Genomic DNA, 17,245 nt, shown 5'->3' on the forward strand with positions numbered 1-17,245 from the left:
GTATTTCTTTACTTTTTTTAACTGGTTGTAAGGACAATGTCTGTGTCACATGTAGCATTTTTCTAACATCAATATGTTTTTCTTCTTTCCAGAATTAAACCAGTTGGTAAGTACACAGATGATTATCTATGTGCCTTGTTTCTCTTGTGATCCATAAAATTGACCCCATCAACTTTTAATAAATATGTCCAAATTGTCACATCAAGTGTGGTTTTAAAGAAGCTCTGATGATCTGATGTACATAACAGAACAAAGTACCAAAATAGTAGGGATCTGCACCTGCAAAAACAGCTTACATTTTACTAGTCTATCTCTGTACAATGTTAAAGGACACTGTCAACTATTATGTAACGCATAGAATGTTTTGTAGATAGATTTCAGAATGTTCTTTGATCTGCAGTATTTTGAATGTCAGCGGTATTAACACTTTCATATTAGTTGAATATCAAAAAATTTGGTTAATAGTCTCATACACAAGCAGCCATAAGCAACTAACCACGTTCTTAATAAAAACAAACTATAGTTTACTACTGAAGACTGAAAAGCTGCTAATTTGGATACACTAGAAAAAAAAATAAAATGCTAGAGAAAATTCAAAACAGGCAAATATATAACATTTAAATAGATAAAAAGAATGATAAACAAAGACAATAAAAGACAATAAAGAAACATAAAAAATGGGAACAATTTATTAACATTTTAAAGGGTGTATGCATAGAATAGAAGAGAATTACAAAGTAATTTAATCCTTAAAATCCTAATGTTCCCAAAATAAAACATCTAATTAGTGTGCATTTGTAAACATGTTTTACATGTTTTATATTTTCGTTTACAGAAAAGAAGAAGGTTAAGCAAGATGTTGTGTGGGTAAGTTGCCATCTCCAAAGACTACTTAAGATACCAAAACCATTCAGTTATCAGAACCAAATTAGAAGTGATTTATTCTTGATCAGGATGCTTCACGGCTATAAGTAGTATCTCTGAGAGATCAGATGGGTCATTTAAGGCAACCTAAGTGTTTGGAAGAAAGGGGGAAAATGTATGTAGTGTTGACAATCAAGATTATAGCAGAAAAAAATTAGCTGCAGACCTTGAGATAGCAAAAATGGTGGAGGATCAACGGATATGCAATGATGCAATACCCCACAGACAAAAAGAATGTGCCAAACCTCCTAAAGGAAAGTAGTTTGACCATTTTTCTGAGAGTTCTGTACTTAAAGCTGACCTTTCTTCCTTTTCCCTAAAATTCACATCAGGGTGCATCTTTGCATCCTGATGTAAAATCAGCACCGCTTTATTAAAAAAAAGTTTTACGCTTCCTGGTTCCCCTAAAGCAGTGATGACGTAGCTCCGGCCGCACAGATTCCTCCTGGGAAGGCAACATCACCATTTACTTTACAGAAATCGTACAGCGTATGTGCGAGATAAAGAGCATGACATCATAAGCCTCATTTTGTGCATGTGTCTTACAAAATTACATTCATTTGCTGCTAGAAAAAAAAGATCTCCCAAAGATCTTGCAAGATTTCAGGAGAAGGGTTCTGTTTTATTGCAACAGAAGCATGTCGCGTCGTACGGCACATGTGTGAGATGAGGCACATGATGTCACAAGCTTCATCTCATTCATGTGCAGTATGAAGTACATTTTTCAAAATGGTGGCATAGGAATGGGGGCCCAGGCAGCAAAGAGGCAGAATAAAAACTATTAAAATTAAGGAAAAGTCACATTGACATAGGTAAAAATACTTGTTTATTTCCCCTCTTTATATATTGTTGCCAGTTTTATAGAGTGGGAAGGGGAAAGAGGTCCTCTTTAAGGGGAAAGTATAGTGTAGTTTATACTTAATTTGTTTATTTATTACGGTAACAACTAAAAGAATAACCAGTAGGTAAAGTTCTAGGCTCCCTTTTACATTCTTCATGCTCCATATTTGCTAGTTTGATTAATAAGCCTGTGAAAAACCAATTGCAGTGATTTGTTAGTGATCAGACAGCTCAACCAGAGGTTTCAGTCAGACAAATGGAGCCTCAAAGCAGTCAGCCTTGTTGTGCAATCTCTGCTATCTAACCTATAGTGCTGTGGGAAGCCTGTGTCATGTACTAAATGTTTGTAAAAATAATTTTATATACAGTACACACACACACACACTATACAATGTATGAACTGAATTGATGCAAAATCATGTTCTGCTTTTTACACAGGAAATGACTAAAATGAACACAGTCTTTGATGGGGAGGCTATAGATCCAAGTAAGTTTTGCTCTATATTAAACTCAGCTAGCATCAATTAAAGCGGAGTTCCACCCAAATTTTGAACAATATCTGTATGTATTCTCTTCCTTGCCTAGATGCTGACATGCCGTTTAAAAAAATTTAATTTGCCGTAATTACCTTTTATTTTTCTATTCTTCTTTGCACTTCCTGGTTCTCCTCCCGTGGGAGTAGGCGTGTTTCTAGCCTCTCCCAGACTCCTGGGAGCTAGTCTCAGGCTTCCCAGGATGCCACTGAGCATGTGCGGGAACGAGCGGTGAATGCTGGGAGCACAGCATCCACCACATCCAGGAAATAAATGCTTGTGGGCTTCAAATGCCCACAATGAAGATGGAAACCGCCTGCAGTGAATAATATAAGTTATTCTTTCAGACGAAATCTGACACAGGCGGACATATTACACACAATATGTGAGTATGTAATGCTGAGAAGAAAAGTTTGTGAATGAACTCAAAAAAAAAAACGATAGATAGGTGGACCCCCGCTTTAAATAGAGAAAATAAGCAACATACTGTATGTATGAACTATTTTTTTTTTTTTTTTTAGAAATGTAGTGTGCATGAATCTCACATGAATGTAAAGATCATACATATATTTGGCAAAAGAATGTTTGAAGTCTAACTGCAGCCAAAACAAAAAACACAAAAATCAGCACAAAGGATATAACTTACCATCGGTAAGATGCATTCCTTGTGCTGATGCCTCTTCTGCAGTGTTGCCAACCGTCAGTATTTTTACTGGCAGCCAGTAAAAAAAAGACAATTTTTCTCCTGGCAGTAAATGCCAGTAAAAAGAAAAGGTTGCCAGTAGAAAATATGGCTCTGACGCTCGGCCCGGAGCCAGCTGAGACCATACAGGCCAGGAGTGGGACCATCTGTGCTGTTTGGACTGGAGGGACCACCTGGATTGGAGAGAAACTGTCACTGTGACGCTGGAGGGGACGTGACCTGTCAGTAATCTGTACTGCTGCACACTGCTATCAGTATCGCTGTGAGAGTCAATTTCATGTGTGTGCTGCCCATTCTAATTTCTTGCCCTCCTGAGTGCTGTCCCTGAGCTACTTACTTACTATATCGAAAATAAAATAAGAAATATGTTTTTTCCCTTATTATCTACCTTAAATCACATTGCTAATTACATATTGTACTTGTTTGTAGCCTAAATAGTGAAATTTGTACTTAAAACTGTAATTTTGTAACTGCCCGTTAAAACTTGGCTGTGCCAGTAAATTGTGGGTGTTGTGTCAGTAAATTTTAATCTGTTAGGTTGGCAACACTGCTCTTCTGTTAGGTGAAATTCTCCTCCTTTTATGCCCCTCATACAACTAAGAGATTGTCAAAGGCTCTCTTCAAGAGTGCCCGACTATGTCCGCCCTTTCCACCTAGCTCTGCCATTCATTGAAGCCGTACTACAGCTTTTATGAATGGAGGACAGGCTGACTATTAGGAGGTGTTTACAGGGGTGGCCCATCCATTAAGGGCGCATGGGCACTGCCCCCCCATCCATACGTTCGGCCCCTTTCAGGATGCGGGAGCATGGATTCCAATGCGGGGTGGGTGTTTCTTTGAAGCACTGATTAGAGCCAGAGGCTCTAATAGGCTTCAAAATAGGGTGGGCTTGGGGTGCAGAGAATGCGTTCTGAGCCCACCCAGATGTGTGAGAACAGCTAATGAATATTCACTATTCTCCACCAAAATCTCCTCTCCACCACTCAGTAAGTGGGTCTGAGATCCGTTTCCTGATTGGTCGAAAGAAGAAGTGTTCTGATTGGCCGCCGAGGAGGAGACAAAGCAGGCGAGCAGGGGAAGGAGAAGCTGTCATGATGCCCGCGGAGGAGAGCAGGAGAAGCTGCCCGTGATTGTCCACTATGGATGGGTTAAATGCACCGACCGACCAACCCGCCTGCGGGGTGGGGGGGTGGGGGGTGGCTGCAGGTGCACTGTTTGCTGCCCCCCACAAAAAAAATACCACCAGCCGCCACTGTGTTTTAATGTCAATATATAGCAGCATATAATGCTGGACAAGGTTTGTCAGGAAGTACGTGGAGGGGGGGGGTAGCATCCACTGGCTCATCTGTTAGCCCCAAATAATGGTACAATTGGGAGTATGAGGGGCAAAAATGTAGTATGCACACATATGCTTGATGAAGTACAATAATGGAAAAAGTTTTTTTTTGTTTGTTGTTCAATCAACATCATTGCTTTATGGATGTATCAACTAGGGAGATTATTTTCAAAGATTCTTAAGCTTACCACTCCCTTCTGTAAACAAGCAAGGGAACCACCGTTGAGTTAAAGTAAATGGATATAACAAACAAGAGCATAGTTCTTCCACCTCTATTCACCGGTAACTGGCATTCTTCAGTATCATTGCAAACAACTTTACTAGTAAACAAACCACAACTTAGTCACGATTATCTAAAAGTTGTTCATGTAACAAAAGTGAATTGGACTTTTCGTAGGGGTGTCTTAGTGTCAGGGTGCTATCTTGGCACATTATTCTGTCACAGAAGAGGCATGCTGTGCTGCAGTGCACATTAATCTGGTATAAGGGTGCAGAGTGCTATGCCCCAAATTAGAGGAGCCACGTAACCACTGAGGGGAAGTGAGTGTTGTGGCTGGGGTTGGTAATAAATGTGTCCTTGGAATATGACTATACTGTATACTAGTGTTGGGGTAAAAATATACCGAACAGCTATGGTTGAAAATTTACATACTGCACATACTTACAGTAGGGAGAGGGCGATGTACATACTGATAAGGCAGTGGAGAGAAATATTTATGGATCTGTTGGCAGGGGCTCTGCTGTATTATATGTAACATTCTTGATGATGTGGGACTGATTGGCATCTTGGTCTGAGTGTATGAGGTTAGGATCATGGTGTTAAAAGCTGTAGCAATCCTTGGTGGAGGTAGAGTGCAGCACATCCTTTATATCTAAATCAAATCCCATCTAACCATGAACCAATTTGCCAGGGTCTGTTTTAGCACAACTTTAAGATTACACCACCCTCTAATCCAGTTAAGTATTAAAGCTGAAGTTTAGCTAAAAAAAAAAAAAAAAAGTGTCACATCACTTACCTGTAATGAAGAATGTCCCACATCATGGAGGCAGCTGGATTCTGGAGAAATCTTCACTACAAGGGTGCCTGTCCTCTTCCTGTCTCTGAACTTCTGGCACTGCAAAGTATTCTTCACCACCCCCATTCACAGATAAAGTTACAGGCAGTGTAATTATTGAAAGAACTTTTCTCAATGAAGGAATAAGGATGGGGCATGTCCTTGTCGGATCCCCAAAAGTGATTTTCTGTCTGAAGACCCTAAGCTGTTAACCACTGCAACACTAGAAGTTCAGAGAGAGGAAGAAGACTAGCAACTCTACAGTGAAGATTTATCCAGGATCCAACTGTCTGTAAATGTGGTACATACTTCAGGTGAGTTATGTGACTAAAGCTGTAAAGATTTTTTTCATTTTACCTAAATTTCAGCTTTATTTAAAGAGTGTTAAATGGGTTTAAAATATTCTCAGTACAAGTTTCTAAAATCTATCTGTATATCAGCTTTCAAATGTTATTCTACACACTTAAGCTGAGAAAGGGAGCATCAGCTCTGTGAGCCCTTCAGGGCACAAGGTTGATACTCTAACATTAGAAATTTGCTAAAAGATAGGTAGAGCATAGGGATAACTTTTTTAGTATGGTATGCTCTTTTATTATCCAATCAGTCATCTTGATACAAAAAAATAATTAAAAAGTATGGGATTTTGAGTGAGGCAGGCTGAAACACAATATGGGAGTAAAGATTTATTAGCATAAATGTCAAAATGCACAACATTGTACATGAAAAGTAAATGATGACAGGCAGGAAGCGTCTGCTATCAATGGTGCCAAATCGAATCCCGCCATAGCATCAGCCATGGCAGGATTCCCGCGGGAACTAGGCGGCGCCCAAAAAGGACGTCACTATTGCAGCATGTGCGTGGCGCCAATATGTAGGAGACCACACGCCCCGAACCCCCCGCCAACAGGCACCAGAGGGAGGCAGGAGCGGTGTCTGGTGTGCATTGCAGCTCCCAGGAAAAAGACAAGGAGCAGCCCAAGAAAAACAGACTGGGGAACAAAAAACAGGAATGGAAGAGCTGTGTAACTATTCTAAATGAGAGAGTGTCACGATGAAAACGCACCGCAAGTACACGAACAATAAATAGCGTCCAGAGGGTGGGGATCCAAAGCAGAGTCCCCTCCAACCTAGTAAGTATATAAGCGTTCAAAAGGTAGCAACAAGCTACCTTTTGTGTTAAAGCTCTGCCTCCATCCCTGGTTCAAACATACAAAAAAAGGGGGAATGTATATCTACATATACTGGGACTTTAAATGAGGTGCACAAGGGGGATAGTGCACCTCCATCCCTAATCTGAATACAAAAAGTAATAATAAATAATAAAAAAGTATGGGACTTTGAGTGAGGCAGGCTGAAACACAATATGGGAGTAAAGATTTATTAGCATAAATGTCAAAATGTGCAACATCGTACATGAAAAGTAAATGCTCAAAGCATATACAAACACACTAAAATAATGAGTGTAATGATCTTTGTAAACATTACCTAAATATAACCATAATGTAAAACATGAATGCCATAACATGGAAGCAAATATACATAGTAAATAAGTGTGATGGAATAAACCTTGTGGTGTAAAAATCATTGTCCATAAAACCAATGATGGAAATGGGGACTGCAGCCTCAAAATCTCGATGTGTTTCGTCGATAATCCGACTCATCAGGTGCTGATGCTAGAATATCTGTAGATAATAAAAGATGGTCTAAATAAAAACCCTTGATATGGGAAAGTTATATGTAAAAAATTTATTAAATAGATGGTCTAATCCACAAACTTAAATCCGTTATCTTGAAGTTGGGAAGTCTGTAGCAGAGACAAGTGAGGTCACCCTCTAGATTGTAGTTTGTGGCAGGGGTGTTAACTATGTATTTGGACTGTGTATTTCACTGACTTGCTGGAAATCAGGAAAATAGAGGCTTAGAACTAATTTCACTTTTCACATTTCTTCTCACGTGTTGTTCATATGTTTAATGTAATTTTACATTTATGCACTAAACACATACAGGCTTATACTAAGGAAATAAGTAGTAACCAGAGAACTAACCAAAAATTTGCAATTGCATACTGTCTGTTAGCACACATAACTGTTCTTTAAACAGTGTTCATAAATTAATCTTTTTTTGTCACATACTGTGTACTTATAAAACCTGACATTATAGTCCAAGTATTGTTATATCAGGATGCAGTCCTATAATGATCACTGTGATCTTCAGCAGCCATTTTAGACAATGAATCAGTATTGGAATAGTATATAATTACGGGTTTGTTACTTACTACAACTACTGTATCAAAAACATAGTTGTATCAGCATAACATGTCCTATATATTATCAGATGTTTTACTCATTCTCTGGAATGGGCATACTAAAACCATGACATGTAGGCTGTAGGCTATGTTGATCAATACTGAATCGAGCATTACAATTGATTAGAACCAAAAGGTAGAAACTTACTATCTAGAAATACAAACATTAGATGCTGGGTAATACAAGAAATCCCTCATACAAAGGTGCATGTTCAACATGTTGAATCAAACTAGGAGAGCACCTTCTACCTTGCAGTGTTAAGCCTGTATTGCCATTTCTGTTTTCATATGTGCCAAAACTTAAGAGCTTTCTTGGTCTTCTAGTTACAGGAAATGTTTATGAATATAATACCAAATCTGGTGCCAGAAGATGGAAAGACACAAAGCAGCCTATAATCACACCTCAAGGTCCACAGCAAACAGCAGTCGGTCCCACAGATCCTACAGCCCCACCACCATTACATGGTACACCCAACAAGACGGAAAAACCACCCACCAAGGAAGATGATGGAAAGAATGCTACAAAACCTGCAACACCTAAGAGACTTCAAACTCCTAACCAAACATCACCCGTTATGGAGCCTGGAAGAAAAAGTCCTGCCAGCAGGGCTCCAGTGTCACCAAAGCTCTCTCCAAAAGTGTCTCCTAAAATACCCCAAACTCCTATACAGTAAAGTGAGCAAAGGTTATTGTTAAAAATATAGACAAAAGGAAAAAATGCCCTAATAGCGCTCTGTAAGTGAATTGCTAAATTGGAAGGAACTACGTGCTAAACCTCATACTCATAGGAAATTCAACTGTTTATCAAAGCATAAATAAGAAAAAAGAAGCAATACTTTGTAACAATGTACATTAACAAAAACAAAGTAATCTCAAGGTTATGCCCAATAGCTAAACATAAATGAACTTTCACTACAGTATAAAGTCCGGTGCTGCCAACTCCAAATATGGATGGGAATTCCAAGTGGATCTAGAACTACATAAAAAGAGAGGGGCGCAGAAGAGTCCTCATAGTTTTATGGGCACATAAAACAATATAAACTCTCAATAGAAACTGCACTCACAAGTGAGTTAGAGATGTAGGAAACCATGTATGTGCTTTGATGAAAGGACCATAAGAACAACTGTCATGGAGATAGTTTGTCAGCTGTTAGCCTACCTGTGAAGCCGCCCTGAGCCTCACAACTCTATAATCAGAAAAAAAGACATCCATTCTCCTCTCTTCCTCACTGCACTGGCAGATCGGACACATTTTGAGGAAGACCTCCCCTTCCTCAGGCCAACCACTATAGTAGTGGCTGAGGAAGGGGAGGCCTTGCCTGAAACACATCCCATCCACCATTGTGGTAAGGAAAAAAAGGAGCAGAACGGTTGGCTTTTTCCCTGGTTACAGAGACCAGCTGTCTGTTAGGATTAGGGCAGCTTCACACACAGGCAAGCGGCTGACACAGACTCTCTGACTCCACATGCACATTTTGAGTTTGGAACGCCCCTTGTAGTGAGGTTAAACGGGTTTAGCCTTACTTTTCTAGAATTCTGCTCTGTGACATATCCCTTGTATGCCAATGATTTAAACTTTTTGAGCGCTAGATGCAGCTATTGTCCATTTTTAAAGCTACTGAATATGCTATAATTATTTTACATGGAATAAGTGAGAAATAAGAATACATGTCTTTTAATTTTTTTTTTTGTATAAAATAAATAAGAATTGTTAGCTAAGTTATACTGTATGTGTGTACATGGTGTAAATGCTAAAAAATAGATCAAATCAGGACATCACAGTCAGAATATTGACATACAAATTCTTAAATGAATTATTATACTACACCACTTCATGAAGCTCAGTCTTGCAAATTAAAAACACAATATAAAATGTAATTTTTGCTTTTAAAGTCAAAAGTCATTTTGTAAATTGATTTGACTTAAGAGCTTGAAAACAAATATTGTAGATTTCCTCTCACTTCCTGTCCCCCTGTCACTGTAACATAAAAAGTTCAATGAGGCACAAAATCAACAAAAAAAACCCACACTATTTTATAGTACAGTGTAGAAGGGATAGAATCAAGTTTTTTTGTGTATTCGTACCTGGATGTCCCCCATGACACCCCATGTAAGGGTATGTTTTACAGAGACACTAAGTGAGAATGAATCTCCCTGGTGGGGACATGGGCAACAGTAAAAGCTTACAAAGGTTCTAACCCTTCTTTCCCATACTATCCAAAATATAAAAAAATGTCTGACATGGGATTTAATTTAAATGATTAAATGTTACCATAAAATGACTCTTTAAAAGTTCCATATATTCTTAATTTTATTTATGCTTGTATTTTTAAAACAAATAAAATAAAACTTCAATCGTATCATATTTTTCTGTGATGGATAAATACAACTACCATAATATTTTCAGCAGCATTTCCTACAGTACAAAAGTCACTTTTTGTGATTTGATCAGTACTTAAGAATAGGGCATGCAGGTTTAAATTTAAAGATTGATCATTTGATGTACTTCATGCTAATCTACGTTTATTCACTTCAAATCTCTTCTTTGTTATCATATGAATAGAAGCACAAAGCTGTGGATGGCTTTTCTCCCATATTGTATATTTGCTTATATACTTTAAAGTCATGTCACCACGATGATCAAATAATTGAGTTATACTTGACCTTTTAAAATTACTTGTACATCACCTGTAAAGAATAGTATTAGCTTACTGTCTTTTGATTTATCCTATTCTAATCGTAAGTAGCTATTTGCCAATACTGAACAAAGCATTGCAATCTGTGCAATGCTTTAGAAGAGGTAATTAGTAATAATGAGATCAGGTTACCAAACACACTGCTCTATACAGCTAAGGACAGGCACATTCAGTTTTGTGTGACAACATTTTAACACCTTGCATACCTTATACATTTATTTAGCTCTAAAGCTGCCCATAAACAGGAAATGGTGATTGGTAAATTTGTCAGATTACTGACTGACATTGACTGCCCTGGCATAAACATGTGCAGTAATATCTACTGAGTGTCCTATTTCTTTTTCTGGTGTTAATTATCTTAGAAGAACAATAGAGGTTAGACTGGAAGATCCACCCTGATTTATTCATTCTCCCCAGAGATATTTGAACATTTCCTAATCTAGCAGTAATTAGCAAGATTGGATAACATTTATCTAAAGTCTATGGGCACCTTAACTATATTCTTCTAGTGCTACTGTATATACAGTCATGCTCAAAAGTTTGCATACCCTGGCAGAAATTGTGACATTTTGGCATTAATATTGAAAACATGACTGATCATTTTATTTAAGGATAGCAATCACATGAAGCCATTTATTATCACACAGTTTTTTTGGATCCTTTTAAATTATAATGATAACATAAATCACCCAAATGGCCATAATAAAAAGTTTACATAACCTGGATTGTTTGGCCTTGGTATAGACACAGAAGGTGGCACACACGGGTTAAAATGGCAATTAAAGGGTAATTTCCCACATTTGTGGCTTTTTAAATCACAATTGGTGTCTGGGTATAAATAGTCAATGAGTTTGTTAGCCCTCACATGGATGCACTAAGGAGGCTAGACACTGAGCCATGAGGAGGTAGAAAAGAACAGTCAAAAGACCTGCGTAACAAGGTAATGAAATGTTACAAAGATGGAAAAGGATATAAAAAGATATCCAAAGCATTGAATATGCCAGTCAGTACTGTTTAATCACTTATTAAGAAGTGGAAAATTAGGGGCTCTTTTGATACCAAGCCAAGGTCAGGTAGACCAAGAAAGATTGCAGCAACAACTGGTGGAAGAATTGCATAGGATACAAAGAAAAACCCACAAGCAACCGCAGGAGAAATACAGGCTGCTCTCCAAAAAGATGGTGGGGTTGTTTTTAAGGGGCACAATTCAATGATACTTGAACAAAAAAGAGCTGCATGGTTGATCTGCCAGAAGGAAGCCTTTACAGCGCCAATGCCACAAAAAAGCCAATGAGGCATGTCAAGGTGTTGTTGGGCATATTGTAACCAGGCTTTTTTGTGGAACTTGTACAGTAAAGGCTTCTGTCTGGCAACTTGACCATGCAGCTCTTTTTTGTTCAAGTATCGTCGTATTTTGCACCTTAAATCAACCACACCATCTTTTTCCAGAGGAACTTGTATTTCTCCTGAGGTTACCTGTGGGTTTTCCTTTGTATCCCGAACAGTTCCTGTGGCAGTTGTGGCTGAAATCTTTCTTGATCTACCTGACCTTGGCTTGGTATCAAGAGATTCCTAAATTTTCCACTTCTTATTAAGTGATTGAACAGTACTGACTGGCATATTCAAGGCTTTGGATATCCTTTTATATCCTTTTCCATCTTTCTAAAGATTCATCACCTTGTTACGCAGGTCTTTTGACTGTTATTTCTACCTCCTAATGGCTCAGTGTCTAGCCTGCTTAGTGCATCCATGTGAGAGCTAACAAACTCATTGACTATTTATACACAGACACTAATTGTGATTTAAAAAGCCACAAATGTGGGAAATTACCCTTTAATTGCCATTTTAACCTGTGTGTGCTACCTTCTGTGTCTGTACCAAGGCCAAACATTCCAGGATATGTAAACTTTTTATCTGGGCCATTTGGGTGATTTCTGTTATCATTGTGATTTAAAAAGGATCCAAAAAACTATGTGATAATAAATGGCTTCATGTGATTGCTATCCTCAAATAAAAGACAGTTTTTTTTGGCATGATCAGTCATATTTTCAATATTAATGCCAAAATTTCACAATTTCTGCCAGGGTATGCAAACTTTTGAGCACAACTGTAATGGAAGTTTAACATATGCCATAACACTGGTAAAGGTTGATGCTTGAACTATGCAAATATAATATTAAACTTTGGCTGTATCCACACTATATTGAATTGAATGTATAGTTTTATAATTTATTTGAAACTACTGTATATTTGTAAACAAGATTAGCTTGATTTAAATCATTTTATGAGCATACACCAGGGCCACCGATAGGGGGAAAGATCTGGCCCTCCTGTATGGGTCCTGGGCCCATGAGTTCAGCAGGTGGGCCAGGGCAGAGAGGGGATTCTTCAAATACCTTTGGGCACAAGCACAGTAATTCCAGGGGCCATGGCTCCCAATGATTAAAGCTGAACTCAGCTGTATTTGAGCACCACAAAATGTATACAGTAAATATCACAAGCACAAAGGCCAAAAAACAGTTACCATAAAGGTGACCAAATGTAGTAGTAAGGTGTACAAAATGCGCATCCCTATGATAATTCTGCACAACGTGGGTAACTGGGGGAGAGCATATCTACCATATTAACAATCTAGTGCAACAATGTCGGCTAACAAAATATAATAATAATAAAGAGTGCAAATTAATCCTCTCTTCCTGAATATATTGCAGGTGATAATTCCACCCACCCAAATGTAAAGTATGTTCAATTCATAACATCTGTGATACAACAACAAATCATTCATAAATAATCAGTTCATTCATATGTAAGTTTGTGCCACAAGCCAGTAAACATAAGATCTTCAAATATAAATTTCATAAATCCCACAGTGTGAATTAAGGAAGAACTCCACCACCAAAAGGGTAAAAGATATGCACTCACCTTCAGATATGGACCTTTAAATCAAAAGGTCACATGCGCCTTTTTCCCTTTAAAAGCCAAAATCAGCTATACATGGTTGATACTTGTTCCGATGAAGACAGCTCCCTAAATCTCATGGATAAACCATATAAAAGAAAAAGAACTGATAGTGCTCTCTCTATTTTGAAATTCATACAAGGAATTTTACTATGTTCCTGTAAACCGTACTCACAATATTAGTCTTTGTATTTTATCTTTTTATTTTTATTCAATATTCTTTTATCAATATATATTACATACATTTAAATCCATTCACAACCTTCCCATTACAACCTTCCCCCACTACCCTTCCAAAAAACAAACAAACAATATTATTTGCCTCTCCTTATCTCCCTCTCTACTCCTACTCCTCCACATCCCAAACCTCCCAACGGATCCGTATTATCCTCTATCATTTTCTGATTTCAAGAATCTGTCAACTCCTTATATCATCCAAGTATCTTTATCTACTCTTTCATGAATCTAAGCCTCCAGCTACACCATGTAGCGCATGGATTTTTTAAAGCACAGCCATTTCCCCCAGATAGCGTGATATTTTTCTAAGGCCTCCTTCCCCCCTGTACATTGTTTCTTCAATGGATCTCACTCAATTGACCTTTACAACCCATTCATGTATACTTGGTATTTTTATATTGGGCTACCGTTTTCTCCGTATCATGGAACACACAGCTACATGGTTCTACTTGTATATAATCTCCTGTGACTTGATGAGTTAACTTAACAATCTTTTCCCAATATGGCTGTATCTTTGTACATTCCCACCACAGATGCGCGAAAGTCCCCGGGAAATCACACCCCCTCCAACATGTTGAGGGCACATCCGCTCCAAACTCTTGGGCTCTCTCCGGTGTGAAGTACCATATGGCAAAGAGCTTAAAACACATCTCTATTTTCTGAACGTCCATCGATGAAAAACATGCCAATCTCAAAACCTTCCTCCTTTTTTCCCCATCTTGGATAGGCCCCAGTTTCTGTTCCCATTTTCCAAATATGCCGGATATACGGGTTCTGCTTCTTCTAATATCTTGTATATTTTCAAAATACTCTGTTTTGTGCATAGGGGGAAGAGAACAGTTTCTCTATTGGTCTTAAATTCTCCTTTCCCTGTAACGGCTGTGATAGTGACTGTGAAAAGTGCAATAATTGTGTATATCTCCACCTGTCTAGGGGCATATTTCCCCATTTTGTCTTAAATCAAAAAGCGTGCAAATTCTATTCCTCTGCATCACATCCTGTAACTGTATGACTTCTTTTTTTGCCCATCTGACAAAATACAAATAATCGTCTTTCCCTGGCATAAAATAATTTGTGTCTATTAATGAAATTAAAGGTGCATTATGTTCCCAGTTATTTAGCCTACAAAGACCATCCCATACCCTGAAAGTGTTTCTGGTGAGTGAATTTGTGCTATTTGCTAATTCTCTATATCACCGTGGAATCCAAACCATTTTGCATATATCCACCTTACTTTGTGCTAATTCAATCTCTAGCCAACTTTTAACTCCCTTATTAAATATCCAGTCCCTAAATCCTGAAATTATAATTGCCTGATAATTCGGGTACTGCTAGTCCCCCATCCTTCTTCCCCTTCACCAGCACGGCATAGGAGATCCTAGGTCATTAATGCGCCCATATGTACTTAAATACAATTGATTCCAGTTTCCTAAAGTATTCCTGGGGTACAGTAATTGGGATCATTTGGAAAATATATATTAACTTAGGAAGGATATTCATTTTTAACATATTTATTCTTCCTAGCCATGAAAGGGGTCTACATCTTAACCTACTCAGCTATTCCTTGATCTTGTTCAAAATTGGGATGTGGTTGGCCTTGTATAGGGTCATTGGGGAGGCTGTTAACTTAACTCTGAGATATCCTAGCTCCTCCTTACACCAGACAAAGGGGAATTTGGGTTATATTGCCTATTGTTCTCCATTTGAAGTTAGTTAATATTCAGGATCTCTGATTTTGCTTTATTGATCTTAAAATTTGAAATCTTCCCATACTGATCCAGTTTTTCTAACACAATCGGCAGAGTCAACCTGGGTTTAGAGATATAAAAAAAGTACATCATCTGCATACACAGCCACTTTATACTCTTTATCTCCTATTCTCACCCCCTTAATGTCTGTGTTTTTACAAATCGCCACCAAAAAAGGTTCCAAGGCTATTACGAACAGCTAGGGGTAGAGGGGACACCCCTGCCTGGTGCCGTTGAATAATTCAAAGGGGGGGACAGTTCTCCGTTTACCCTAAACTTTTCCATTGGGTGGTGGTAGAATGCAGAAATCCATTGCATCATCCTATCATCCATGCCTAGACATCTCATGGTTTCTAACATGAAGCCCCTATTTACTCTGTCGAAGGCCTTTTCGGCATCTACTGACAGAAGCACGACCAGGGCCTCACACTTTTTTGCTTCATGGATCAAGAGTAATGATTTCAGACAATTATCCCTCCCCTCACGGCCCATTATGAATCCCACTTGGTCATGTTGAATCCATCTTGGCAGGAATGCTTTTAGCCTTTCTGATATTATTTTAGCAAAGATCTTTATGTCTATATTTAGGAGTGATATTGGTCTGTAACTCGTTGGGGTCACAGAATCTTTTCCCTCCTTCAAGATAAGGGTTATATAGGCCAATAATAACTCTTCCCGTAGATTTACCCCCTCACCGAGTGCGTTAAAGTATTTCACATAGTCTGGGAACTAATATTTTTTGGAGCTTTCTATAGTACATTATCGAATACCCATCGAGGCCCAGGCTCTTCCCCGGGGTGATGCCTTTTATTGCCCTTATCACTTCCTCCTGTGTAATAAGACCCTCTAAGTGTTCCAATTCATCTTTGGCCACCGTTGGGAGATCTAGTTCCCGAAGATAACCCCATACTTCAGAAACGCCCTCTCTTTCCGATTTTCCTTCCTCTTAACATTATACAGCTGACTATAATAACTTTCCTTCGCAACTATATGAAATGCACGTTTTCTCTCTTGTTCCAGGAGTACTGCAATTTTTTTTTCTCCATTAACTCCTGCTTCTCTGGAATACCTTTGGGCCTTGTCTGTTGCTCCAACTCCTGGATCTCCCAATAAAGGGATTTCATCTTCTCCTTTTTTTTCTCTTTTCTTTTGTGTTCCCACCCAATTAATATCCCCCTTATGTATAGGGCTTACGCTATACATATATAGGCAGCGAGACTTCAGCAGTATCGTTAATGGAGAAAAAAACCTTTCAGCTCCTGTTCTATCTTCTTAATTACATTAGGGTTTTGGATGAGAGAATCATTCAGTTTCCAGACTACTAATAAAGCTTCTAACTGAATCACTACTGGGGCATAGTCTGATATCGTAATGGTCTTGATTACGGTATCTTCAAGAGAGACCAACAGTTGGTTGTCTATTAATATGTAGTCTATCCTTGAGTATGATCCATAAACAGAGGAATAGTAAGTATGGTCTCTAATCTCAGGATGTCTAATCCTCCAGGAATCCACTATTTGATAATCAACTATTCTCCTTATTTCATTCTGACTCTGTTTTGAAATTGGGTGGATCCTACCGAGGAATCAGCACATGGGTCTAGACACATATTGAGATCCCCTGCTACAATAAGTTTCCCTTCTTTAAATGCCATTAGCCTTTTCAGGGTTTTCTGCAGAAACTTATTTGGTTCCCTGTTAGGAGAGTAAATGTTTGCAACTGCACATTCCATATTAAATAATCTCCAGAACATTCCCTCAGGGTCTGCCAGCTTATAAAAATAGAACTCCTGTCAAATCCAAATGCTACTCCCCGAGAGCGGCTGGAGGTTGAGTCCCCATAAAACCATGTCAGGAAGAGATAGGAAGTTAATTTGTACCCCAAAGCATGTGTAATATGTGTCTCCTGTA

At 38.5% G+C, this 17,245-nt stretch overlaps 1 protein-coding gene across 1 annotated transcript in view; it reads left to right on the top strand.

Moving 5' to 3' along the window:
* Positions 1-10,056, top strand: part of CDHR3 (cadherin related family member 3) — a 97,984-nt gene extending 87,928 nt beyond the window's left edge. The window contains exons 16-19 of the mRNA XM_073623551.1: positions 93-106; positions 812-867; positions 2,203-2,251; positions 8,021-10,056. Of these exons, the coding sequence (XP_073479652.1) occupies positions 93-106; positions 812-867; positions 2,203-2,251; positions 8,021-8,370 (469 nt within the window). The 3' untranslated portion in view covers positions 8,371-10,056. The remainder of the gene's footprint in view (positions 1-92; positions 107-811; positions 868-2,202; positions 2,252-8,020) is intronic.
* The last annotated feature ends 7,189 nt before the right edge of the window (positions 10,057-17,245 follow it).

Source organism: Aquarana catesbeiana, linkage group LG03 (assembly GCF_042186555.1).
Source record: "Aquarana catesbeiana isolate 2022-GZ linkage group LG03, ASM4218655v1, whole genome shotgun sequence".
NCBI classification, from domain to species: Eukaryota; Metazoa; Chordata; class Amphibia; order Anura; family Ranidae; genus Aquarana; species Aquarana catesbeiana.